Below are 27605 nucleotides of genomic sequence, written 5' to 3' on the forward strand. Positions count from 1 at the left end.
GCTTCACGCCATGTATGTCCCTGGTGTGCTCAACCATGTGGCCGATGAGCTGTCACGAGCTGTGCTCCTGGGAGAATGGCGACTCCAACCCCAGGCGGTTCAGCTGATCTGGAGAGAGTTTGGGGAGGCTCCGGGGCCTCCGCAAATATGCATTTCCCCCAGTGAGCCTACTTGTGCAGACACTGTGCAAAGTCAGGGAGGACGAGGAGCAGGTCCTTCTGGTGGCTCCCTATTGGCCCACCCGGACCTGGTTCCCAGAACTCATGCTCCTCGTGACAGTCCCTCCCTGGCCCATTCCTCTGAGGAAGGACCTTCTGACTCAGAGACGGGGCACCCTATGGCACCCGTGTCCAGACCTCTGGAAACTCCATGTCTGGTCCCTGGACGGGACGTGGAGGTTCTAGGTGACTTACACCCAGAGGCACTTAACACCATCACTTCTGCACGAGCGCTGTCTACGAGACGTGTGTACGCCTTGAAGTGGAACCTGTTCGTCGAGTGGTGTTCTTCTCGCCGAGAGGACCCCCAAATATGTTCGATAAGGTCCGTGCTTTCCTTCTTGCAGCAAGGTTTGGAGCGAAGGCTGTCTCCCTCCACCCTCAAAGTACATGCTGCTGCTATTTCAGCATATCACGACCACATAGATGGCTAATCAGTTAGAAAACACGACCTGGTCGTCAGGTTCCTTAGGGGGGCAAGACGGTTAAACCCTCCTCGACCTCCCTCCATACCCTCTTGGGACCTTTCCCTGGTGCTTCGAGCGCTTCAGGATGCTCCCTTTGAGCCTGTGCAGTCCGCAGACTTAAAGCTTCTCTCTTTGAAGACTTTGCTGCTGATTGCACTGGCCTCTATCAAGAGGGTAGGGGACCTGCAAGCATTTTCGGTCAACGAATCATGCCTAGAGTTCGGGCCGGGTGACAACCATGTTGTACTGAGACCCCGGCCTGGCTATGTGCCTAGCGGAGGCAGACCCAGCGCTGGCTTTGCTCTGTCCCGTTCGCGCCCTGCGTCTGTACGTGGACAGAACTCAAAGTCTCAGGACCTCAGACCAGCTCTTTGTCTGTTACGGAGGCCAGCAGAAGGGAAAGGCTGTCTCCAAGCAGAGGATGGCCCACTGGATAGTGGATGCCATCGCATTGGCTTACCAAGCAGCGTTCCGCAGCGTTCCCCTTCCCATAGAAAGGGCATGCTTCCCAATGTTATCCAATAATCTCACTGTATGGGTTATCACGGAACAACAGTGACAGATACACTCTGTGTAAGCCCTCTCCTATCATCCTTTCAGGCAAGAAGGGGTGGAGGCTTTCACAGGGCGATGGATGGGGTGCAGCAGCTGTGGCACTTTGGTAGGGATTCCTATTGTCGGTCACGGCGTACGTCGAGAGTGACCGACTGATAGGGAATGTCTCGGTTACGTATGGTAATCCTTGTTCCCTGAAGGAAGGAACGGAGACATACGTCCCGTCGCCACATCTGTTGCGACCCACCGGGGCAGCCAGCTCATCGGATCGTCTCCTCAGCAAAAAACAATGTGCATTGGCTCGTTTAGTTTCACTCGAAGTAGATTGGGCTCTCTAGTGAGATTCCTATTGTTGGTCACGACGTACGTCTCTGTTCCCTCCTTCAGGGAGCGAGGGTTACCATACGTAACCGAGACGTTTCTTATGCTCAAATAGTGTTAAAAAGCGATTTTTTTTCAGGCTAGACCAGCCAAAGCGCATGTGCACTCCTAAGCGTGAGTCTAAGGTTTCTGAGTCAGTGACGTAATGACTTTATCAATCAGTCATTACTTAGAAGGCGGGATGTATCTCCCATTCATAAGTTTATAGGAGTGAACCGTCTTTCTATATCTATAGTCTTTGTGTAAGTCCTGTCTGAGAAACCAGGCCATAGTGTACAAATGCTTCCATAAGATGGTTGACAGACAGCCTGAGGTTTCATGCTGCAGGCTTCTGGTTTTACACAAGCACAGCAATATCTAGTCAAGGAAATATTATAAAGTACCATAAAAATAGAAAAATTACATTCACCATTGAAATTTCCACGAGTTTTTATAATTTTACTCAATTTCATGGCTTATCCAGACCTGAAAATCATAATTTTAACAGTGAAAACATTATGGAAGAATGATAATATGATTTCATAAAGCTGACTGCTAGCCAGACTCATAAGCGACAGAGCATGGCTGTGCTTTAGCATGTACTTTCAGACCATTCTAACATTCAATGTTATTTTTTTCCAAACCAAACATGAGTCTCTCTCATGAATCTGTCCGGAGGAGCAGAGAGTCAGGCTAGTCATTTGTTACCTGTTAAGATTATGGGTGGTCAGATCTTTAGCACTTACGTGGCACATCCTGAATGTTCTCAGGACATTAAAGTGCCAGTTCAACTGTAACAAATTCATCAGGAACACACAGCTGAATTTATCACATCATCATTAGCCCCGCCTCCTGTTTCCCAAAGATTAACATCGACCGTAATGCTATGAGAGTGTATTTGGTTTGTATCTGGATGTTTTCTAAATAATGTTTTGTCTTTTCTCTTAGGACAGGGACAAAATTAAATTAAAATGTATTTAATAATATAATTTAGTTAAAATATAATACTATTTATTTAATAATGGTTGGTTACACTACATTCTTTTTTTAATAAGAAATACCATTTCAGTCTTTACTTTAAAATGTCACATTTTATTAAATGTTACTTGCCATTTCTTTGCAAATTTCTAAATCCTACTCCATTTTTTATTCAGTGATGAAATGTGTTTTATTATTTCTAACAGTTCTAAAATGATAACCAAAGAAATTACAAATTTAAATTGATTTATTAATTAATTTATACTATATTTATAATACAATATATATTTATTATACTTATAATACTACTATTTATCAATTCATATTTATCATTTCTCATAATAGTTATAATATTCTATGCAAGAACTGTGATACATTGTGAGATGCTTTGTTGTGTACCATTTCCAATAGCTATGAGTTCTAAGAGTTCAACCACACAAACACACACACACACACACACACACACACACACACACACACACACACACACACACACACACACACACACGAACACACACACACACACACACGAACACACACACACACACGAACGAACACACAAACACACTAAAAGGAAAAACTAATCCTAAAAAAACAACAATTTTGCAATATATATACTCTGTCATAAAATTTTCTAGGCGCTGCAAGGCCTGGGATTAGAGGAAAAACTTAATCTCAGTCAAGAGACTCTAAAAACCTTGTCCATTAAGTGTTTTTCTCAATGGGAGAACATTTTGACTTTTTACATCACAGACAATAGTAGACCTATTACCTTATCAAATAGCCTGCATTGTGCAGGGTTAGGGTTATCATTTATCATTTCTCCCTCTCTGTACCGTCTGGCACTCTTCACAGACAGACAGCATTACTGTCAGAGAGATTAATCATGGATATACAAGACAGTCTGTCTATTAACCCCGCGTAAAGAGAGCTAACACCACTCTGACATTGCCTTCAGTGAGACTGAGAGATGTGGGGTGCATAAAGGAATGATTTTTCAAAGCTGCGAATGCATTACACTGCGCCAAAGGCTAAGTGTTTACCAAATGTGCTAAAGTAGCAGATCATATTCACACATTTGCCAGTGATTCTCCTTAATTGTTCATATTTTAGTTACATTTAATATCACAAGCAGCATATTACGAATCATTCAATCATGTCAGAAAAACTTCTGATGGACTTGAACATCACAAACTAAAAAGAGACCAGGCAGTTCATTAGGAAGCATTACATGCTCACAGTTTCCCAGTTGTTAAATCTCCCATTCTAATGTTTAATCTTTTCATCCAGTTAAATCCCCTTAATATAACTTTCATCATTCATCTTATCAAATCTGATACAACAGAGCAAACTAATAAGACCTTTAAGGCATTGCAAAAGCAGCTATTGTATAAGGGAACAATCTAATGCAATATTTAATATAATAATATAATAATAATAATAAACTTTATTTTAAAAGTTGCATCTCAAAGCGCTTTACAAAGACGTACAGAAAAAGATACATTAAGATAAAAGAAAAAAAAAATAGAATCATACAATCAAAATCAATTTAAAAGACATGGAGAAAAAAAAAAAATCATGCTAGCCGGAAAAAATACATTTTAAGAGAAGATTTAAAAACACTAAAAGATTCAGCATGTCTAATCTCAGTGGGGAGAGAATTTCCACAATTTTGGAGCCAAAGAAGAAAAAACCCGGCCACTCATAGAGCGTAAACAAGTTGCAGGAATAGTTCAAAAGCCAGAATCAGAAGAGCGGAGATTACACCTTGGGGTGTAGACAGTTAAAAGTTCAGACAGGTATTCTGCCGATAAATCATGCAGGGCCTTGTAGGTAACCTTGTCAGGATTCTGGCAGCTGAGTTTTGAACATACTGCAATTTATTTAGAGCTGATTTAGAGACCCCAGCGAGCAGAGCATTACAATAGTCGATGCGAGAAAAAACAAACGTTTTAATAAATTTTTTCGCCACGGAGAAAGATAACATGGGCCGCAGTCTTGCAATGTTTTTATGAGTTGAAAAAATGATACTTTTACCGTGTTCTGGACATGAGGATCAAATGTTAAGTTTGAATCAAGTATCACCCCCAGATTTTTTTATTTTGTTTGAAACTCCAAAGCAGAACCATCGACCTTTAGGGTTAAAGTGGCGGCTTTACGTATTTGCTGGGGTGAACCAATCAGCATAACCTCAGTCTTGTCACTGTTGAGACAAAGAAAATTTTGTGACATCCATATTTTTACCTCCGATATGCAGTGTTCAAGAAAGGCAACAGCCGAGTTATCACCAGGTTTTGAGTGAATGTAAATCTGAGTGTAGTCTGCATAAAAATGAAACTTAAGACCAAGGGATCTTTGAAGTTGCCCCAGGGGAAAAAATGTACATGCTAAAATGTAAGGGACTCAAAACAGAACCCTGGGGAACACCAAATTGCACTGAACCAATATTGGACCTAAATTCACCCAGGGACACAAACTGCCTATGGTCTGAGAGGTGACTTGAACCAGTTTAATACAGTGTCACTCGTTTCCAAACGAGTGAGTAAAAGAGAATGATCTACAGTGTCAAAAGCTGCACTGAGATTGAGAAGAATCAGGATTGAAAGACAGCCAGAGTCAGTAGCAATTAACAGGTCATAGGTGGCTTTAACTAATGCTGTTTCAGTGCTAAACAGTTTGCGGAAGCCAGATTGGAGGGGCTCAAAAAGATTGTGTAAAGTGAGGTGAGTGTATAACTGAGAAACCACAATTCGCTCAAGCATTTTAGCAAGAAAGGGCAGATTGGAAATGGGACGAAAATTATTGATGTTTACCCAGTCTACGTTGGTCTTTTTTGGTAAAGGTGTTACAGCAGCGATTTTAAGTGCAGCAGGCACAACACCCGTGCTCAGGGAGTCATTTACGACAGGGCATAGAGAGGCAAAACATGATTTAAACAGACAGGTAGGTATGGAATCAACTATGGAAGTGGCAGCTTTCAGAGACAAGATCAAGTGAGCTAAAATTTGAGAAAAAGGTGCCAGAAAAATTAGAGATACTTAGAGCAGAAGCTGACACAACAGAAGTAATGCATTTGCGAGCATTGACAATCTTGGAACTGAAATGATCAAGAAATCTATTACAAAGCTGAGCTGAGGCAGGTACATTAGAGGAACTGTTACCTTTGAGCAGTTTGTTAATGGTATGAAACAGTTTTCTGTGGTTATTTTGATTATTGTCAATTATCTGAGAGAAATACTGAGACCTGCCAGATATCATCTCTGCCTTATATTCAAGTATGTGGTCTTTCCAAGCTTGGTGATGCACATTCAGGCCAGAAAGACGCCACCTTCGCTCCAGCTTATGACCAGCTACCTTCCTAGAGCGCAGCTCAACATTATACCAGGGAGCAGATCGTACAAAGGCCACAGAATGGGATTTTATAGGTGCAAATGATTCCAAACCAGAAAAAAGAACAGTATTTAAGAGGGCGATATTGTCCTCTGAGGGTCTGATGGAGAAAAGCCTCTTAATGAGGACTCAATAAAAGCAGAGAAGTCCGGGAGATCGATGGATTTCCATTTGTGATAATTTACAGTGCAGTAAGATTAAATGTTAGAGTGCAACAATTCCAATAGCAATAGCAAAATGGTCAGACTGTGACAAGAATGATCCATTTGAAATAACCAGATTTAAGGTGTGACCCTTAATATTTGTGGATCAGTCCACCAGCTGCTTCAAATCAAAACATTCCAATAAAGACACAAAGTCCTTAGTCATTACAGAGTCTTTTTTTGTCAATGTGGATGTTAAAGTCCCCCAGGATAAGAGTTCTTTCAAACTTGAGACACAACATAGACAGAAGATCTGCAAATTCAGTTAAACAGTGATCAGTAGTCTTAGGAGGTCTGTAGACTGTAGCTATGATAGTCGTGATGGGTAGAGAGACACTCACTTCACAATACTGGACTTATTGTGAATTGTTGATTTTACAACACAATGATACCCCCGCCCCTGCCAGAGGGTCGCGGGGAATCGAACAATCCATAGCCAGAAGGAGTAAGTTCATTAAACACAAGTCCATCAGACTGTTTGTGCCATGTTTCCGTTAAGCAGACAAAGTCCAGTTTTTCTTCGATGATAATTTCCGATACCAGCAGTGCCTTATTGTTCACAGAGCGCGCGTTAAAAAGAGCCGATTTCACCAGACGCGGGGGCATTGGGAATGAGGGAGAGAGCTCCGTGCGTTTGAGCACTAACATATTGTTAAAATCCACCTCATTGCACAGAAGCCTGTTGGTCTTACGTTGAAATCCCGGCACAGTGATGGAGTCGGATGCGCCATGTATAAACTTGCGCCTCGACGCTCGATGTATGTAGAGCAACGGTCGAAGAATTCCAACATTTCGGCAAAGTTCATAGGTGTCCTTCATTAAATAATAATTCCTTTTTAGGTTCAGCAGTTTGCAAGCAGTGTACCTTAAAGCCATGAAGGGAAGATCCGGGCCTACTTGCATGTTACGTCATCAGCTTTCGACCAGTTGAAAGCTGATGACGTAAAATGCAGGTAGGCCCGTCCTCACGTGATACTGATTGGTCGATTGATAAGCTTAAATCTGATTGGCTAAAGAGTATGACTGCTCTGTGTAGGAGGAGAGCGCTGCCAGGAAAGTCTCAAAAACACACACACACACACACACACACACACACATCCAAGGCGATTCACACGTGAATGACGATTTGCACAATCACATTCAAGGATAAACTCGTACATTTTAAACATTCAAAGGTTTTTGTGCACAGCTGTACATCTACGAATTGTGTTTTGCATTTGTGAAGTGTATTTTATGAATATATAATTTTATTTTGCGTATGTGAATTGCTTTTTGTGAATTTTTTTTTTTTTCACACACATGATTTTTTTTTGTGTGTACGTGAATTAGGTTTCATGCATGTGAAATTGTCTAGGCATGTGTGAATCATGTTTTTTGCGTGAATTATATTTGAGACTAATCCGCTTCCATAGAGGAGCGGCAGCCAGACGCGCCAGCGTTCCCTTTTCACCCGGAAACTTTAATGTTCCTTTTCTTTAATGTTATCTAAAGAAAATGTAAAAAAAGGCAAAATCTCTTAGGATTTTTTTTTTGGACTAATGGTTAGAGAGTCAGACTGGTAATCTGAAGGTTGCAGGTTCGATTCTCAATACCATTAGGAAATGGCTGAGGTGTCCTTAAGCAAGGCACCTAACCCCCAATCCCTCCCCGGGCGCCACAGCAAAATGACTGCCTATACTGTTGTGTGTGTGTGTGTGTGTGTCTACACCATAGGTGTAATTTATGGGTGGGACGGGTGGGACATGTCCCCACCACTTTTTGCCAGGGTCGATATTGTTCCCACCACTTTTTAAAACATCTCGCGGCACGAATGTACCAATTCTATAAATAAATAAAACATCTCCAGTTAACTGGCAGAGCATTCATTTCGTTCGTTTTTTAAATAAGAGACGATCTAGAGCTGAAATGTGTTTTTTTTAAATCAAGTGATCAAAGTGCTCGTTGCCGCTGCGATCAGTGGCGCGGATACAGTGTTTTCTTGTGTGGCTCGTGCACACGCCGCACTTTCTTCACTCAGACGCGCACTTCAATCCGTTGCGGATACTCTCTATTCGTTCTGGTGAAATCACAAAAACATAATGCACACAAACGTGTCCCTGCTTGATATACAACCACTGATGAACATAATCGGTTTTGATGAGAAAAAAAAAAAACTATACGAGAAAAAAAAACTATACGAGTGCGGATTAGAACCCAGAACCTCTGACATGCTTGGCAAAAGTTCTACCATTGGAGCCCCATGTAGCCTACTATTTAAATCGATTGCTGGACATCGTAATGTTATTGTATATATATTTGATTTAGCATTGTATTAGCAACCCCCACCCCACCTGTCCCACCCACTTTTTAAAACAAAGTTACGCCACTGGTCTACACTACTCTTTACTCCTAATGTGTGTGCACTAACTCGGAAGAATTTAATACAGAGGTCAAATTCTGAGTATGAGTTACTTGGCCTTCACATGTCACTTTCTTTTTCAAAGATTAGACTTAAAATAATGTAAATGCATTACTTTGTGTTAAATATTTCATGGACTCACAGCCATGTGGTTTTCTCAGATCACAAGGATGTACAGCAGTTTGTATCTCTCAGGAAGTCAGGATCAGGATGTGATATCAGCAAGGTGTGAAGATCGTCTACATGCACAAACATACAACCATATCAACCTGCATTTTCTGAGACATTTTCCAAAATCACTGAGAAAAATTCAATTTTTATCTCCTAAGTGTACGGAATGGAAATTTCGAGAGAATTTTAAGCAGAGAATTGCGAAGTCTCTGTGCACATCACTGTCAGAATGGGAAAGCAAGGCTATGAACTAAGCTCTGTTTCCATGTACTTGAGCAATGAATTTCTATAATGTTTACAAGGATTTTCCTGTTACTTATGGCTATTGGATTCCATGTAGAGCAATATCTACATAATGAAAAACTGAACACAACCGCAAAAGTGCCATTTCCAGCCCTAATTAGATTTTTTTCTCCAGGTTTTCCATCACAGAGGGGAATCCATACAATTCAAAAATTTGGGGTCAATATTTTTTTTTTTTTAAATAAAGAAATTAATACTTTTATTCAGCATAGATACATTAAATTGATAGAGATAAAGACTCTTCAACGTATCTAAAAAAATAAATAAAAAATCAGCTCCCACAAAAATATTATGAAGAAGATTGAAGATGTAGATTTACCAGTTGATTGATTCAAAGTGATTGACCAATTGATCAATCATTCAATTAATTAATCAATAAAATTATGCTTTTAAACAGCCATTTTTTTACTATATAAATGATATAAAATTGATTTAAAATAATTAAAATCTATAGTTATAATAACAATAATTTTTAACTTTTATGGTAACACTACAAAAAGGTTAAATTAATTAAATTCAACATCAGTTAATTGATTATAGGTATCATGAACTAGCAGTTAACAGAGCTTTCCTATAGCATTAATTAACCCTATACTGCAATATACTATACCCTACAATTGTTAATTTTCAATTCATATTTGTTTATAATTCATTAACCAATGTTAATTCCTACACTTCGAAATGTTACATTAAATTAACATTAACCTAGATTAATAAATGTTGTAAAGGTAATGATACACAGGGCAACTTTTTTGAGCAATGTTGCCAGGCAATGTTGCTTAGGCACTTTCCCATTCAGAATCTGAATACTTTAGATCGGTCGTGGGCCCTGTGTCTCACCTGGTTGCCCGTTGATGGCAACATTGCCCAGCAACATTGCTCAAAAAAGTTGCCCTGTGTATCATCACCTTTAAAGTTTATGTCTACATGCAAATACATTACTATCAGAACTGGGAAAGGTAGAGGACAGGCCATTTTCCTGGAATGCGCTCCTAATTTAAACCATAAGCAATCCATGAACCCCTCATGACAGCAGGCACAAACAGGGCTGAGCATGTTGATAATGAAGCAGCTTGTGTTGTCCTGAACCATCTGGAGCACATGAGGCAAACTGTGGCGTGGCTGCCCAGTGCAATTAACTGCACCTTCCTCTTGGACACTGTTTTCCTGCTATTGCTGCCATGGGAGGCAGACTGCATCCTGGGTAAAGTCCATCCCATTGTCACGACTACATTTTAATTTCTGCTCACAGATATAACACGTAAACGGCTGTCACATAACCATGGACAGTGCACTAGGCTCAGGATCTTTTTTTTTAACTGAAACTGTGGCATTGATAAATGCACAGCTTGTCTAGAAAGCATACATTCTGAAGACTGACTGAAAATGTAGCTTGTATGTTTTGGAAGGGGGAGAGAAAAAGATAATGTGACTTAACAAATTTCTCATTTACTTCAATCTGAAAAAGTAGGCATAAAGATTTAAGGCATTCCAGTCATGCACAAACGCAGGCTGAGAAATGACATATGACGGTGTCAATAAAACCTATGACTACATTATTGAATTTAATGATGCATTAATATATGCAAATAGTAATAGGCCGAATTTCACGGTGTGAATGACTGAGTGCACAAGACGTGTACTTTAACTCATTAACTCTGAGTAAGATCTCCATTTAAAGATCCACACAAACCTCCAGGTTTCTAATAAGCTCGTACTAGCCAGGAATTGAATCAATTTCTATTATATCTGATATATACAACATGCATGCTAATAAGGCATCAAACATCATGTCCTCAATAATAACATCAAGGCAGCTCCTATTATGTTAAATGAATTAAATGTGATGTACTGTATCTTGCGTGGTTTAACATCACACAGAATATGCCCATAGACTCAGTCCAACATTCAGAAGATGAAACAAAAAATCCAATCGTTAAGGCAGTGCGATCTATTGTTTAAATGTCTATGTGGTGTTTTTAATGTGCTTTAAGAAAAACCATGTGCAAATTCATCAGTCAACACCATTACTGAGTATTTTCTCCTTAAAACTGCAGTGAACCAAAGACAGTCTCAAAAACACGGTTTGAAATCGCTGTATTTTCTGACGTCACAAACTACCTTGTAACCAATCACATCAACGTTTGATCGTCAACGAGTGGATCTCTGAGCTGGTGTGAGTGAGTGGGGGCGGGTCTAATTTGCATATTCATAGAACTGCGCATACTAAATGAGGAAAGGTGTAGAGTCCAAAAAAAAATTAAGGAAAAAACGTTTAAATTTGTCATTTTGGTGATCAAAAATTAGTTTTAAGGGATACAATTATTAACTACAGGGGGACTTCATAATGGTGCCTTACTTGTTCATAGATTTAGGTCTAAAATTTAGCTGAACTTAAAACTGAAGACTCATTTTTGACAGAAAAAGTACTTTAGCCACACCCCCGAGGATCCTTTTCCTAATTAAACTTCCTCTAAATCTGTCACCGGGTCTCATGTGGGACAAGGGCACTTTTGAATGCTAAATTTATTTACATGGCACTGAAGCAAAGGTGAAGCCAATCGCACAGTACTGTTGACTCATCTGTAAATAGGATCGCTTCACGACAAAACAAACATCGCTCAGATCTAGTTAACATTTACTAAAGGTTGCACCAGAACAATGCGATCTAGAGAGGAATATTTGGGTCTGTTTTGGGAAACAAAGTTTAATCACGCTCTTCCTGTCACGGTAAATGCTAATATCATATGCTAATATCAGATTATTGGTGTCATATGCAAATAGTGATATACAGAGCTGTGGTTCTTTCAAATTCTAAAAGGAAAATCTTGTGTGAAACAGTGACATTGGCCCACATAAACAGTGGTCTGAATATCACTGCGTTGGAAAACAAATGCTTTTTGGGGCCACTGTATATGAGCTTTGTCCTTCCAGGCCATAATTAAGATGGTTCCATTGACACTTGGAGTAAAAAATTAAATCAAGATATAAAATTACTCAACAAATGAGTGCACTTAAATCAACATTCACTTTGACATTCAAAAACATTATTTACAAAATCCATGTAGCAAATTCTTAGCATTTCACCTCTCACCATGAATAAAACTATAATTACACCCATAACTGAAACATTACTGACCAACAAAAACATTTTGGTTCATTTTCAGCTAAAGAGCTTTGTCCGTTCTCACACTGACAGAATGCCGGATTACTTTGCATCTCATTATGCATTTGAGCTGTTTCTCTGCATATCTTTCACAATATGAATAGTCTGGTGGTCAAAGGGCAAACGTTTGGGTTCATGTAGGGTAAACCAAATGACGTCAATTTCAGTTTAAGAGTGTCATGGCAATGAGCTGTCTGAGCACCTCTAATAATAAGCACAAAAGACAGTCTGCATTTTAATGTGGTTTTAAACTGTGCAGTGAGGACATGCACTGGTTACTCTGATAGAACGTTTATGCAACATAATTTATCTTCATATACTTGTACAAAGACCAGGAAGCACATAAAAGCACAACATTTTAAGGCTAACACTTTTTCCTTAATACACGGACCAGCAAGCAAACATTTAAGGTCAACAGCGAAAATAAATATGATGAATTAAACTAATAACAGAAGCCATTTATTCTGATAGCAACAACAGAAACAATTATTAATGATAAATGTAGTGCTGCGCTTAACTTCACTGTAAGCAATAATATAGTTTTGAAAGGCAGGGTTAACACTTTTCTTACAAGTTAGTAAAAGCATGTTTTTGTGCTAAGCAAACACCACAGTCATAGGAATAGTTCAACTAAGAAATATCTGTCATCATTTACTCACCTTCATTTTGTTTTTATCCTCCAAAAACTACCTCTTAAAAAGAATAAAATAATATGTATATAGTATATAGTCTTTCACTCAAGTACTGCCACAACCAGATCGCCGAATCAGTAAGTTGAACTTTGATTTGTAACTTTGATGGCATGGGTGAACTAGTCCTTAAATTGCTCTTTCCATAAAAATGTATGACATTTTGATACATTGACGGTGGGTTTGTTTTTTCTAAAATCCTGAAACTAAAACAGTTTGATTGAGTAGTAAATCTAGACGACCAAGTTTGCTTGAACTGAAAAAAACACAAAAAAAAACTGCTTTACACTTGGGTTTTCTGGATGATTTGTAGATGGAAAATTGCAAGAGTGATTTGAATTTGAGAAAAGATGCAGATGCAAAGAGTGCACGACTCTCTCTCCGTTTCCTACTTTGGCCCAGTGTCTTGTTATTAATTCTAAAGGCTGCCCTTTGCGGTTTCCTACATAACATACTGCTATAAAATCTTTATGTCTTGAGAGGATCTACAACTCTCCTACCGATAAGACCAGAATACAGAAAGAATATCACAGCAGAGAATGCAGGGTATTCAAGGGATACACAGAGCATTCATGTTCAGTTATGCCCTATGAGTAAATGCAGATTAAATTAGCAATCTGTGTGTTTTATAACTATATATCTATAGACATAGATACATATACACAAGCACACACACATTTTGAAAGAAATTGACACTTTTTTTCAGCAAAGACATATTAAGCTGATCAAAAGTGACAGTAAAGTAATTTATATATATATATATATAAATCTATTTTAAATAAATGCTGATCTTTTGAACTTCCTATCAGCATGTTAAAATGATTTCTGAAGGATCATGTGACACTGTAGACTGGAGCAATGACTGCTGAAATTTCAGCTTCGCCTTCACATGAATAAATGACATTTTTAAATAGAAAACAGTAATTTAATACATTTTCACAGTATTACTGTTTTTAATGTAAGTTTTTATCAAATTAACGCAGCCTGGGTGATCATACAGCACGAGACTTCTTTCAAAGAGAATATACTGTATATACATATACTGCATTATGTCTGTAATGTATGTCTACACAATAAAATATTTAATCACATAAAAAAAAATATTTAAACCAAACCACAAATTGCTAATTCATTACATTTTTATATTTATAAGTTTACATTGTATTAAATTAGAAAAAATTATAAATAATATTTCTGCTGCCGATTTCATACTTTTTGAACCCCACTGTACAGTATATGAACTTACGAATAAAGCTACCAGGTGATTTAAGTGGTTAAACAATTGAAAAAAAAAAAAAAATTCTAGCAAAGAATATCCAAATGCCAAAAGTGTCTCGACTTTCAGAAGAAAATAATACAAGTAATGTTTGGTTGAGGAAATCTAAAGCATTTTCAAATGCAGATATTTTTTTTTACAATGTTTATTTCAATACTGTCACAGCACAGACACGGCGCTGAAAGTGAGATGTTTTCTGAAGACTGTTTTTGAAGTCAAGCACTCAGCTCATGTCTTTCAGATTTGCCTGCTGATCAAGAAAAGGAAAGCTTTTAATTGTGTGGACATCACAGACACAGAGCCCCCTGATGCTTCATGGCTCACTGTCTGCTCTCATTTATATGCTCTGCTCATACAATCAGCCACAGCCTCCAGCTGACAATATACTGTCTGTTTATCATAACTGGACAAAAAACTAAACAAAAACACTTTTCTCAATTCATCATCATCACATTCAATTTCCTTTGTGTGACAGCCAAGGCCTAATCATAGTGGAAGGTGGTTAAATTAGCTGTAAAGAGAACAATTTAAATACAAATGGACCTCAGGTCCCTCTGTAGGGGATGAGGAATAAACAAAACGTCACTGTTGATCGTGCCGTAATGGGAAGGGATGACAAACGGACATGTACGGCAGACATCTCTCAACTCCGTCCACAATGTTGAGCTAATGGAGGTCAAGAGGCCCGAGGACGCTGAGGACGGCACAGACAATGTGAAGCTGCAAGAGAACAACCTGACGGCTCATTTATGAGAGGGTTGAAGGCATCAAGAAATTAGGACAATTACAGTTTAACTTCCCAATTACCAAATTTAATGCACCCTGGATGCAATTCTGATTTAACGCTTCATTTGGTCGCAGAATGCCTGCCCTCCATAATTTGATGAAACCTGACAGTCAATTTAGAAAGCATATTTTGGGAAATAGTTTTCTCCTCCACGGTCTGTTCAAATGCGTCTGAGCACAAACCGTCTAAAGGGATGATTCAGATTCTGTGACATGCAGGGGCAACATGCACCTATTGTTTTTGATAAGGCACCAGCGGGAGTCCTGGTTCACCTTGTGCCTTATATATGATATATATGATGTGATAAAGCTTTATTATCAGAATAAAGTATAGTCAGAGTATAGTCTGAAATTTGTCTTGCGTTGCAAAAAGTGAATTCACAAATACAAAACCATATTACAAAAACAAAACCTTTACAGTCACACACACACACACAAAAAACAGTTTATTGATTAAATTTGTATGTAACTAATTCAATGCTAATACAGCTTGATGCACGAAGCAATGCTTTAATCTAATTCGATTGTATCTTGGGACAAATTCATTACACAACACGATTCGGTTCCGAGACAATATTGTTGGCCAACCTTACAAGGTCCTTATGATAAGATAACTCATATGCTTTTTGAAGTGGCTGACCCAGAATTAGAACAGATTTTTAGTTGGTTCAACAACTTTGTTTTTAAACTGACAGACAAACTCGTGTACCATACAGTACCAACAGTACTGCAAAACACTCATTATTACAGACATGAAAAATGATGACAAAAAAGAAGTTTTCTTGCTTCAAAAGACCTCAGCCGGCAAAGAAAATAAATTCTCTGCACTGATTTATTACTGATACTGTCTATATGGTCCTTCCATGACATAACAAGATATAACTAGAAAAAGAAAACACTTTATTGGACTAATTTCTACTTGTAAATAAAACATAAAATTAAATATATTATATATTTTATCATATTTATTTTAAATAATATTTATAATTAATCATGAATTAACTAATTTAGTTACATTTAAAATATATATGCTATTATTTAAAATATATGGTAACACTTTATAATAAGGTCTTAGTTGTTAAAAAAAATATCTACTGCATTAACTAACAATGAGAAATATAGTTTAAAGCATTTATTAACCTTTTAGTTTAATTAATAAAAATGTTTATATTCATGTTAGTTCCCAGTCCATTAACTAATGTTAACAGATACAACTGTTGATCTTAAAAAATGTGTTCGTAAATGTTGAGATTAACATTAGCTAAGATTAATCAATTCTGTGTAAGCATTGTTCATTGTTAGTTCATCATCTAGGGACCTGGATGAGCTCACAGATGTTGTCAGTTCCTGGATCTCATACTGCGAAGATACTGTAATTCCAGATAGAGAGGTAAAGATCTACCCCAATAGTTAACCTTGGGTGAGCAAACATCTTAAAATCCTGTTAAATAAGAAAAAACATGCTTTTAACAGGGCAGTATTACTGAACTTAACTCTATACAAAAAGAGATAAAACGGGAAATAAAAAGGTGCAAACTGAGTTACAAAGATAAAGTAGAAAGACAACCAAGTAATAATAATTTGGGCTCAGCCTGGGACAGTGTCAAGAATATTGTTGGACTTATTGACAGAAGGTTTTATGGCAGACTCTACCCTGGCACAGGAGTTTAACAAGTTTTATTCTAGGTTCGATGTCCACGATTTTAGTAAAGAAACGGGTGCATTAAGGGACAGTCTAATTAACTCTGGTCTTCCTACTCTTTTTTTTTTTTCTGAACGAAATGTTGTGAATACTTTTAAATACAGCAAGGCTTGTACAAGCCCTGGCCCCGACAACATTAGCAGCCGCATGCTGACCCTTTGTGCGGATCAATTAGGCTTCATTTTTTATCACATTTTTTATTTGTCTTTGTGTCAACATAGAGTCCCAAACTTATGGAAACAATCAATAATTATTCCCATCGGAAAAAGCAACCACCTAAAAATTCTGAATGACTACAGACCTGTGGCTCTAACTTCATTAGTTATGAAGTCCTTTGAAAAAATTATAAAGAAAGAACTGCTGGGTAGAACTGAACATCTCCTCTACCCTTTGCAGTTTGCATATAGAGCCAACAGGGGGGTGCAGGATGCTACTGTAACTCTGCTTAACCTCATATACAAGCACTTAGAGGGTAATAAAAACCATGTCAGACTGCTGTTTGTGGATTTCTCATCTGCCTTCAACACTACCCAGCCCCATTTATTGGTGCAGAAGCTCTTTGAAAATTTCGGGTTGGACTGCAACTTGGTGGGCTGGATTTTGGACTTTCTCACTAACAGGACACAGAGAGTGAGAGTAAATGGACATCTTTCTGGAATTTCAGTGACATCAACCGGCTCCCCTCAAGGCTGTGTTCTCTCTCCTCTTCTGTACATTATGTACACTAATGACTGCCGGAGTGAACTGACCAATAATTATATTGTAGTTTGCAGATGACACAGTCATAGTAGGTTTAATGGACACCACTGAAGCATCTTACGGCCCGGTACTACCATATTTTTTAAACTGGTGCAAAGAAGCTTTCTTAGACTTAAATGTTACAAAGACAAAGGACATGTGCATTGATTTTAGAAGTCACCATCCAACTCCTGAAAAGACGATTATAGATGGAAAAGAGGTTGAATTTGTTGAGTCGTACAAGTATCTGGGAATCATCATTGATAACAAGTTGACCTTTGAACTAAACACAGACATGCTGAGTAAGAAAAGTCAGCAACGTCTCTTCTGTCTGAGAAAGCTAGCTAAGTTTCAAGTGGACAGATCCCTGATGACATTGTTTTATAAATCTTTTATTGAGTTCGTTTTTACTTTTTCATGTATTTGCTGGTATGCTTCTCTTAGTTTAAAACGGAAAAACACATTAGCAATGGTAAATAAAGTTAGCAGCAAAATCATCGGGATTCAGCAGATAAACCTAACTGAACTGTACAATAGACATGTACTTAAAAAGGCTGAATCCATCATGTCTGATAGTTCTCACCCCCTGCATGCAGAATTTACAATGCTGCCTTCTGGTTCCCGCTTTAGTCAGCCATCCGCCAAAACAAATAGATATAAATTCTCCTTTGTACCCTCTGCTATCTCTCTGCTTAACTCTGTAAAAAAAGAGGTGACGTCTGGACGTAAGGCATACTGAACTTAAACTTTAAATGTTTGTGGTATTCATTTATCCATTTGTCTGATCTTGTATTTATTTTTAATGATGTTGTTGCTTTGTTGTCATGTACTGTACAGTATGTTAACTTCTTTGCTACTGCAGCAAAACTAATCGCCCCTCGGGGACAAATAAAGGTCTTGAACTTAAGCAATGTAGTTAACTAATGTTATAAAATGAAACCTCTTTGTAAAGTCTTACCAAATATTTGTAATATTTTAAGATGTTTTATTATGTATTTGTATGTTGTATGGTACAAATACATAATAAAACATCTTAACATATTACACATATTTTAATTTATTATGAGTTAATACATTGAAAATGAATAGGGCATGGCACTTGTGAATGACATGGACACAGCACAACTCTGCACTAATGCTCATCTACTGAGCATATGCTCTGTCAATATGTTGACTGGCTGAGCACTTGTCCTGTAATTGCTGCGATTACCAACACCGATCCCACAAAATGTGATACTGTCTGGCCATTATAAAATAAACAAAGTTATTTGGAAACATTTAAACGGGTCAATCAAGCAAATAAAATCATGTAAAACTAGAAAACTGTGCTGTCATGCATTAATATACACAAGGGGGCAGACAAACACTCAAAGGGTTGTAGGTTTTTTCAACACAGTGCATAAAGCACTGACTGTCCTTCAGTAAAGATTAATGAAGGCCAGACAGCAGAATTGCCATCCACTACACAACACGGTCAAACAAACTACTCTGTAAATCTCATAATGCAAAGTCTCATACACTACTACTTCATGCACATACTCAACAAATATGTTATTATCAAGGAGAGGTATTCAGACAAGTAGTTTTCAGACCACAAGACTCCGGTGAGCAGTATTATATTTTATTTTATTCTCATAGTGCATGTATATCTTTCCCTGACCCCCAAATCCCCACTGTCTTTTGGTACTTCATTTTTTTTTTTTGTTATCATAATCATATTGTTATCATCATTTTTGTACTGTACACCTACTGTGAATGACAATAAACTCTAATCTAATAATAATAATAATAATAATAATAATAATAATTATTATTATTATTAATATTATTTTTTTATAAAATATATAAAAAGTATATTAAAATATATTAGTACTTAAAATATGTTATTATATTATATTAATTATTATAATATATTACAAAGTATTTAATTTTTAAAAGGTTAGTGAGATGCTTTACACAGAAAAATCACATTATAAAATAATTAATAATAATACAAAAATAACAATATATTACATTTATTTTAATTAACTACAATACAGTAATTACTAAAGTAAGTTCAATAACACATACTTAAAATAACTATAAGTAAATACATTTTTAAGCATATCTTTACATGAAACATATGCTTTGTTGTTTATTTACTTATTACTAATATACTAACAGTGAGAAATAAAATGCTTTGTTCAGGGTGACATGTTAATTTGCTTGTTGATTCCAGTGAACTACTGTAATGGCCACGTTCACACAGCAGCAGAATACGGTTGTCAGTCCTGTATGTGAGACTCCAACATGGAGCTTGCGGGCACTTAGTAGCCCTCATAGAGTCTGTGAGTTGCCCACTAAGCGCATTCTATAAATAGCCCCAATTTGCTAGAGATCCAATGTTCAGGGCTCCAGACTACAAGTAAATGGTGGCATTTTGCAACCTTTTTTCGTGCCAGTGTGACTAAAATTTGTTAGTGGTCGCACTGGCGCCACTCAAGACCCAGTCATTGTAAAATCAAACACTTATTTTTGCCATCACTGTGGTAAATTACTATTACAATTGTATGGCACTTAAATATTCAGGGAAAGTGTAATGAGATTTTCAGAGAGAAAATTATAAATATATAAATTTCAATATATTTCCATAATGTTTAATAAAGCACCAACATGTTATACTTATATAATTTTTTTTTTTTTGAGTATATCAAAACAAGTAGCCATCCAGATGATTTTATCCCTTGAGGGAGCTCTCAATCACAAAAAGCTGGAAGATCCCTTAATACATTCAGTTCAGTTATTTATGGGAGTGACAACCGCATTCTATAACCGAACTCCCACACGTAAATTCTCAGGACTCACAACCGTGTTCTCAGAAAATGCGCTGTGTGAAAGAAAAAAGGACTGGACAACTGGTTGTCTGTCAGTCATACGGTGCGAGAGAGCGGCTCTGAGCTGCACAGACGCGCCTACCGTGTGTTACAGGTTTTTGTGTGTGGTTTTGCTGTCTGTACTTTCAGTAACCTGCAGCATCTGAAGGTTTTAGATCCAGTCACTGTTCTCCACCAGAACTGCTCTACTCAGTTGTGTGTTCTATGTGCGTATGTGCTCTAAATGCCCCGCTCTCTACGCAGATTTAAAAGCTGCTGTCGGTTAATGAAGATTTGACTGATGAACATGCGGCTCGACTGGACTCTTATGTGTCAAAAGTGATCAGACTTTTCAGTTTTATGGACTGTTCCATCTTTGAGATTACTTTGGTCACTCTCGCTATGGTTACTGGCAAGAGAATACGGGCTTGACCCCCTGTTGCATGTTCATACAGACAGTATTCGAGACACTAAGTTGCTGTTTGAACGGGACATTTTGAGACTCAAACCTGTAAGTAAATTCGGTTTTCAATCCCAAAAGCTGACAGCGCAAACATAGCCTACTGCTAGTTTCTGCACATCCAGTGAGGCAAGTGAGACTCTGCCCTCACCTGCATTGATATGTACAGATAGAGTGGACTGAGAGTGATTTTCTGTTCATGGCTAATTTAACATAGATAGTATATAGTCAAACATGTAGTGCGAGAGAACCCCAGAGGGCAGAGTCTACAATAAGGGCAGAGGCTTTTTCCAAAGTCAGATTAGCATTAAGAATGTGTATAGCAGCCTTCACTGTGCTTCATGCTCATTATTAGATTAGCATCAGCCATGCTGCAAATTGTTATTGCTGACTGTAATCAGAAAATGGGTCGCGAGAGTGCCAGGGGAGAGTGGCAAAGACTGGCAGAGCATGGAAGTACAAATAAATAAGAGAGAAGGTGAATGATTACAAGCTGCAGAGGTGAAGAAAAGGAGGACTGAAGCGCTATATGAGAGAGAAAAGAGTAGGAAAAACTGCGGTCAGCATTCTGGATAATGTGCATATGTCATACAGTATATACACTACCGCTCAAAGATTTGGGGTCGGTACGATTTTTTAATGCTTTTAAAAGTCTCTTATGCTCACCAAGGTTGTATTTATTTGATCATTTTTAAAATGTCATTTATTCCTGTGATGGTAAAACTATTAATTTATTAATTAAATGATTTACTTTATTTTTTTTATTAAATCTTACCCCAAATCTTGTACATATTTGCTATTTCTGTCACTCATAGTTGTAGAAGCAGAGAATGACGATTAGGTTAACAAACTCAGAAGGTAATCCAACAAATACTGATGAAGAAATACAACTGATGCATTGACGAGAACGGACAACAGAACACTGAAAAGGGAGCCACTTAAAAAACCAAGCAAATGAGAGAAATAATGATGAACACCTGTGCAGATCAAATGAATTACAATGACAACTGTTAGAGTGGCGGGAAACTGAACAAAGAAACACATGTAACTAAAAATAACAAACTTCAAAAGCTTTTTAAAGTAATGAAAATAAAACTAAGATTAAAATAAACTGAATGCGTGTGACAATTATATACTTAATTAGCTTTCTTTCTTAGCTAAATGATTGTACTGAAATATGCTTAATATATTCTTATTAGCATATACTGAATTGTACTAAATTAAATTGACGGCCCTACTTTTTTTTTCCAGATACACGAAGAGTTTGACTTGAGAACAGATTAAAAAGGCCTCATTTTCATTCCATTTTAGTTTACTTCTTACACTTTATCCTTTTGCCAATTTTTCAGCCTCCATTAACAGCTCATCAATTAAAATTTTCGTAAACGGCTAATTAGCAAGTGACATGGAAATATCAGCAAGTGAAACTTACACGCCCACACGTTAACCAGGACAAATGTTTCAAAAATGTGTTTAGGACTGAACTAAACTATTTCTATAGCAATTTCTGCATTTCATTTAGCACTAATTTGTTTTTAAGTCCAGCTGTTAACCCACACAAATTCACAGACTGTGAGCAAATGCCATAATAATCCTCCTGAAACCGAGCCATTATAACAAAAAACAACATTCTGAGGTGGTTCTGTACTATTCTCGCAGTTTAACAACTGGGAAAACCGCCAAAAATAAGTGGGTTCAAACTGAGAACAGTGAAGAGTGCGACGGCATCAGCCACTGAGGGGCTATTAAGGATGCATTCCTATTCTACCATCAGATTACCCGGTTATCAAGACACGTGAGCCTCATTTGTTACAGCAAGAACTATCACTACAGTTAGATAAAATTACACTTTCTTTAATTTAAGGTTTTAGATAACCTTCTATCACCCCAAAAGTCCATATAAGAATCTATATTCTGCAAGCGCGCACACACACACACACACACACACACACAGACAAGTGACATCTCTGTGTACCTGGTGTGTTGAGTAGGCGTGACATTCGGCAGGCGTAGGCTACGTTCTGCTCGCAGTGCTCAGCGCTGTTGGTTATCGCTGTGACCTGCTCCATAGAGGCACTGTAGTTCAGCTGTAACACCGTCCGCCTCTCCCGGCTGGAGCCAGTCACTGCTGTCTGTGCTGGGAGGTTATTCACCACAGTCGTCCACACCTTGTCCTCTGAAACACGGATACAGTAATGGGCATAAAAAGGTGAACTGACACAGGAAAGATACTGCGAGATTTGGTTGGAACGACTTGACATATTATTGCAAATTGACTTCTCTTGAACTTCGGTAGGCTGTACAGTACGACGAAGGAATTATAATTGTTTCTGCAGTAAACTGATCTGATGTGTCTGAGTAGATGTGTCTTGTCAAAGGTTTGCCATAGGTTTTCAGACCATTGCATTGGTAATAATTCATAATAAATAATTATGCCTCAATATTGTGTCAAAATTTGGTCCAACAAAAAGTTCAAAATATATACTTGAGTGGATAAGTTTCCACATTTTTTAAAGAAAAAAGTAAATGTTTTTCTTAACTTTTTAAATTCAAGAAGTTTTTCTTGAAGTTTTTCTTTAAATCAAGAAGAGATTTTCTCATTAAAGTAACAAGTAAATACTTAATTACAAACTGATTTCACACATTCTGGATCCATGTGCGCAAGTGTAAATAGTTTTTTTATGGCTAAAAATCTACCCATTCAAGTTTTATTTAATGAGTCTTAATAAAATAAAATAAAAATCTAAATAAAAACACATTTTGTTGTTTATATTTTTTTTAATCCACCTTATACTGTAACCATGATCTCTACTTCCCACCTTAAAGAATCACAAGATTTACACTTCAAAGGCTGCTAAATGAACATAATAGATTTCAGAAATTGACAGACACTTTCTTTTCAGAATGATTTTAGCTCTCTACCGTGTCCGCTCAGGGATTTCCAATGCTCTGAGATGACTAGAGTTCCTGTCCTGAAATGATAACATTTTAAGTCCTGATGTTCCTACATGCAAGAGTGCCATTTTGTTTTATTTATTTATTTTTGGATCAGTGGGATGATGTGGACATAGATTGATGAAATATATTCTTGGAAACAAATGGGTTGAGATGTTGAAATAAAATACTGTCTTGGGAAGCGATAGTGTGTTTTAGGAACCTGACTCAGAAGCTTGGGAACAGTGGGGTTCTCGAAAACATAATAAACACTAAAGGCTTGATTTATTAATCAAGTGCAACCAATGGGCTTCCTGGATTCATAGTGCAATGGTAAGCCACTAAAAAATAAAATATTGCACATTTTACCTGTCATGTTGCAGATGACTTTAAAAGGCCCTAACGGTCCGCTTCCATCAGGGTCAATCCAGTAGGCATCAGATGATCTTCCCAAATGCTTGTAGGCCTCACAAGACTGCTCATATACAGCTGGAATAAATAAATAAAAGCAAAACAGCTTTATTAAATATTATTAAAATTTTTATTAGAATTTCTTTATTAACTTCATTAATTATAATTATAATCACCATTAATTGGTTCACCTCCAAATCTTAATTAAAGCAAATAAGACAACATTTTAGCAAATAAGACAATATTTTCCTTTTATATTAACTTTCGCCAAAACTGGGCTATGTGGACTACTGATGGAAAACTAATTAGAATGAAGTGTGAAATTAAAATACCAATTCTGCACACATTATGCCAATATCACCATAGTACATCCAGAACAAACGCAAGGTAACTATCCCACTAATCAAACTTGGAAAGAAAAGCATGAGCTAAATAGAAAGTACTTAGTTAATAAATATTGAATGACAGAAACAGCAGCTTCCCTGTGCAATATATGGAGTAGTTTTAAAAATTAAATGTTTCTACTTTTTGCAAGCTTGACTATTGACCAATACAACCTTTTATTTTATTTTTTGTATACGGAGAGGTTTGAGGGAAGTAGCTCAACAGGGTTCAACATCATATTGCAGCTTTCATATTGCAGCTTTGTAACTTCTAGTCTCTTCTCCTCTCCATCTAACCCCTGGGGTCCTAAAGAAGTTTCAGTCAACTATTTCTGTCAGAACTAATCCCAAACAGACTACATAGAGAATACAATAGACGTTTCATATGAATCAATAGCTCTGTCTCAAAACCAAGTGAGCATTTGAAGGAGTCGTAGTTGGTGCCACTCCATACAGTATCTGAAGGTCATTCTGAACGGTAGGCGACTTACATTTGAAAGAAACCTCGTTTTGGCCAAATTCTAGAGCAGCAGCATACATGTTAATCACAAAGAAGGAAATTACATCAATCAAATATGGATCAATTATGGATGTGGCGAGAGAACTGCACTTACATTCAATCTCGAAAAATGATCAATGCAAATATTTCAGCATAAATAAAACGCATCATTAGCTTAACAACATGCTAACGTCAAACTCAAACTGAAATCAATGCCGATTCAAGTCTCCTGTGCTTCCATTTCAGTTGGTATTTCAAAATATAATTTAAACCTGGTAACAAACTGAACATTTTTTAATTTTGTGTTTCAGCTGCTACAAAAGCAGTGGAAACAAGAAGCCATCAACATATTTAACATCTAATTCACAGGTAAAAGCAAATACAGAGAAAGCAAATACTGTTACACCGAACCTTGACATTTCTCAGAAAGGTCTTCTAGATGTTAGTTAAACAGAATGATGTTCCTCTTGTGTGTTTCCCATTCTCCTTTTTGCTTTATTTCACAGAAAATATAATGTCATTCTTTGTTCTATTTTTGTAAGTTCTGCTCACATGCTGAGGTTTACACAACATAACCCTTTATTTCTTAGAAAGCATGACATCTATCAGAATAAACAACCAGCAATAAGCCGGAAACACATACGCACAGTTGCACACATATCCATAAAAAAGATACACCTAAACACACATTCTTACATGTGTGACAGGTGGCTCCGGTGTACCCCGTCCCATCACAGGTGCAAGTGAAGCCGTCCCAGGTCTGACTGCATCGGCCTCCATGTTCACAGTGGTTTGGCATACATCTGAAAAAAAGAAAAGGTACAGATCACAATTACACATTTAAATGCATGTCAGACCAATGTAAAATGCTAGACTACAATCTTTGATCATTGCAACTCATTTTGCTGCATTTTCAAGTTAAAGGGACAAAAATGTCTAAAGTTCTCTTCCCATCCGCTTCCCAACAATTGTTTTCCAACAGTTTTTTTTATAACATTTGATATGAGCACTCATTGAAACACATTACTGATTGCCAGCTCAGTTGAAAACAGAGAAAGGGTTGAAGAGGATGACAATGAGTCATTTACTTTATGAATGTCTTAATGTGACAACGGTAAAAACAGCTTTTGTACAAAAATCTTAAATATATACTAATTCACTTTTAACACTTGTTTATCTTGATTTGCTATACACAGATGAAAAAAAAAAAATGGACAAATGGGATAAAGACAAACAATCAAATGGACACTCTATAGGGTGAAAAAAATAGTTCCCTTTCAAGGGAACTCGCGTTGCGTCGAGTTTGACGCTATGGGAACGCTTTGCGTGATGACGTCTTGAAGCACATGTAAAATCAGTCCAATGGTGTAGCGGGACGTCAGAGGCGGGTGACGTCACGTACCAGGAAGCTATAAAAGCCGGCCTGAAGCAGGAAACAACAGCTTTCTGAGTCTTCAGTAGCGCTCTGTGTTGAAATCTGTCTGTCTTATTTGGTGTTGTCTGATATATATATATTATTCAGTATGGCGAGCAAGCAGCAGTTTAGAGTGTGTGTCCATCCCTGCCCGCGTTATTTAACGGGAGGTGACACACACACTCTTTGTGTTGTTTGTTTGGGAGAGGAGCATGCCCAGTCAGCACTCGAGGGTGGTGACTGTGAGCATTGCTGTGCGCTTCCTTTGCGTACGCTCCGATCCCGCTTGGCTCGGTTCAATCCCGACCACGTTCCCCAGGGCTTTGGTCCCGCCGCTGCCGAGGCACGGCGTCGATCTCAGACCTGGGGTTCGCAGATGGATCTGTCAGTGGATGTTGAGACGGGCTCTGCCTTATCTCAGCATCCTTCTGATAGATCCAGTGCCTCTCATCAGGGTGTGGAAGCACGCGCTGCGGTTTCTTCCCCCCCGGTGGAGGCACCAGTACTGCAATTGTCCAGCTCTGAGGAGCTGGACGTTGTTAGTATTGAAGCTGAGTCTGAGGATTCGCCACCTCAGTCTCACGCTTTTGAGGAATTGCTCGATGTTGTCACTAGAGCAGTTCACAGATTATCTATTGAGTGGCCAGAGGATAGGCAGGACGTTCGTTCGAAAAGCAAGCTCGACGAACGCTTCCTGCCATCTCGTACACAGCCTCAGCGAAGAAGCCTTCCGTTTTTTCCCGATCTCCACACCGAGGTGTCGAGATCGTGGGGAAAACCGGTTTCATACAGAGTGTATGCACCACAAACATCCCACTATTCTTCCATTCATAAATATAAAGAATATGGTTATGGGGAGATGCCGAAGGTGGAGGAGACGCTTGCGAGCTATCTCTCTCCAGCAACGGCATCTTCCCTGAAAGCTCCTTCACTTCCCTCTAAGCCAGTAAAATACACATCATCTCTGGTTCATAAATCGTATGCAGCCGCTGGTCAAGCTGCAGCGTGTCTGCATACGATGTCTATTATGCAAGCCTATCAGGCAGAATTATTGGGGGATTTAGAGGAGGGCGGGGGAATTGGTCCTGACACAGTGGCTGAACTTCGCAGAGCCACAGATCTGTCTCTCAGGGCCACCAAGGAGACCGCTAAATCAATCGGGCGGTCTATGGCAGCCCTGGTGGCCACTGAGAGGCATCTGTGGCTCAATCTGAGCGATATAAAAGAGAAAGAAAAGCACGTTCTCTTAGAT

General features: G+C 38.0%; 1 protein-coding gene across 1 annotated transcript in view; it reads right to left on the reverse strand.

Annotated features, from left to right (window-relative positions):
- The window catches only part of cntnap2a (contactin associated protein 2a), a 401654-nt gene that overhangs the window by 129614 nt on the left and 244435 nt on the right, over positions 1-27605 (reverse strand). The window contains exons 11-13 of the mRNA XM_084103264.1: positions 25636-25742; positions 24016-24135; positions 22688-22888 (exon numbers count right to left, since the gene is read on the reverse strand). Of these exons, the coding sequence (XP_083959390.1) occupies positions 22688-22888; positions 24016-24135; positions 25636-25742 (428 nt within the window). The remainder of the gene's footprint in view (positions 1-22687; positions 22889-24015; positions 24136-25635; positions 25743-27605) is intronic.

This window comes from Abramis brama (genome assembly GCF_963993115.1).
Source record: "Abramis brama genome assembly, chromosome: 24".
NCBI lineage: Eukaryota > Metazoa > Chordata > Actinopteri > Cypriniformes > Leuciscidae > Abramis > Abramis brama.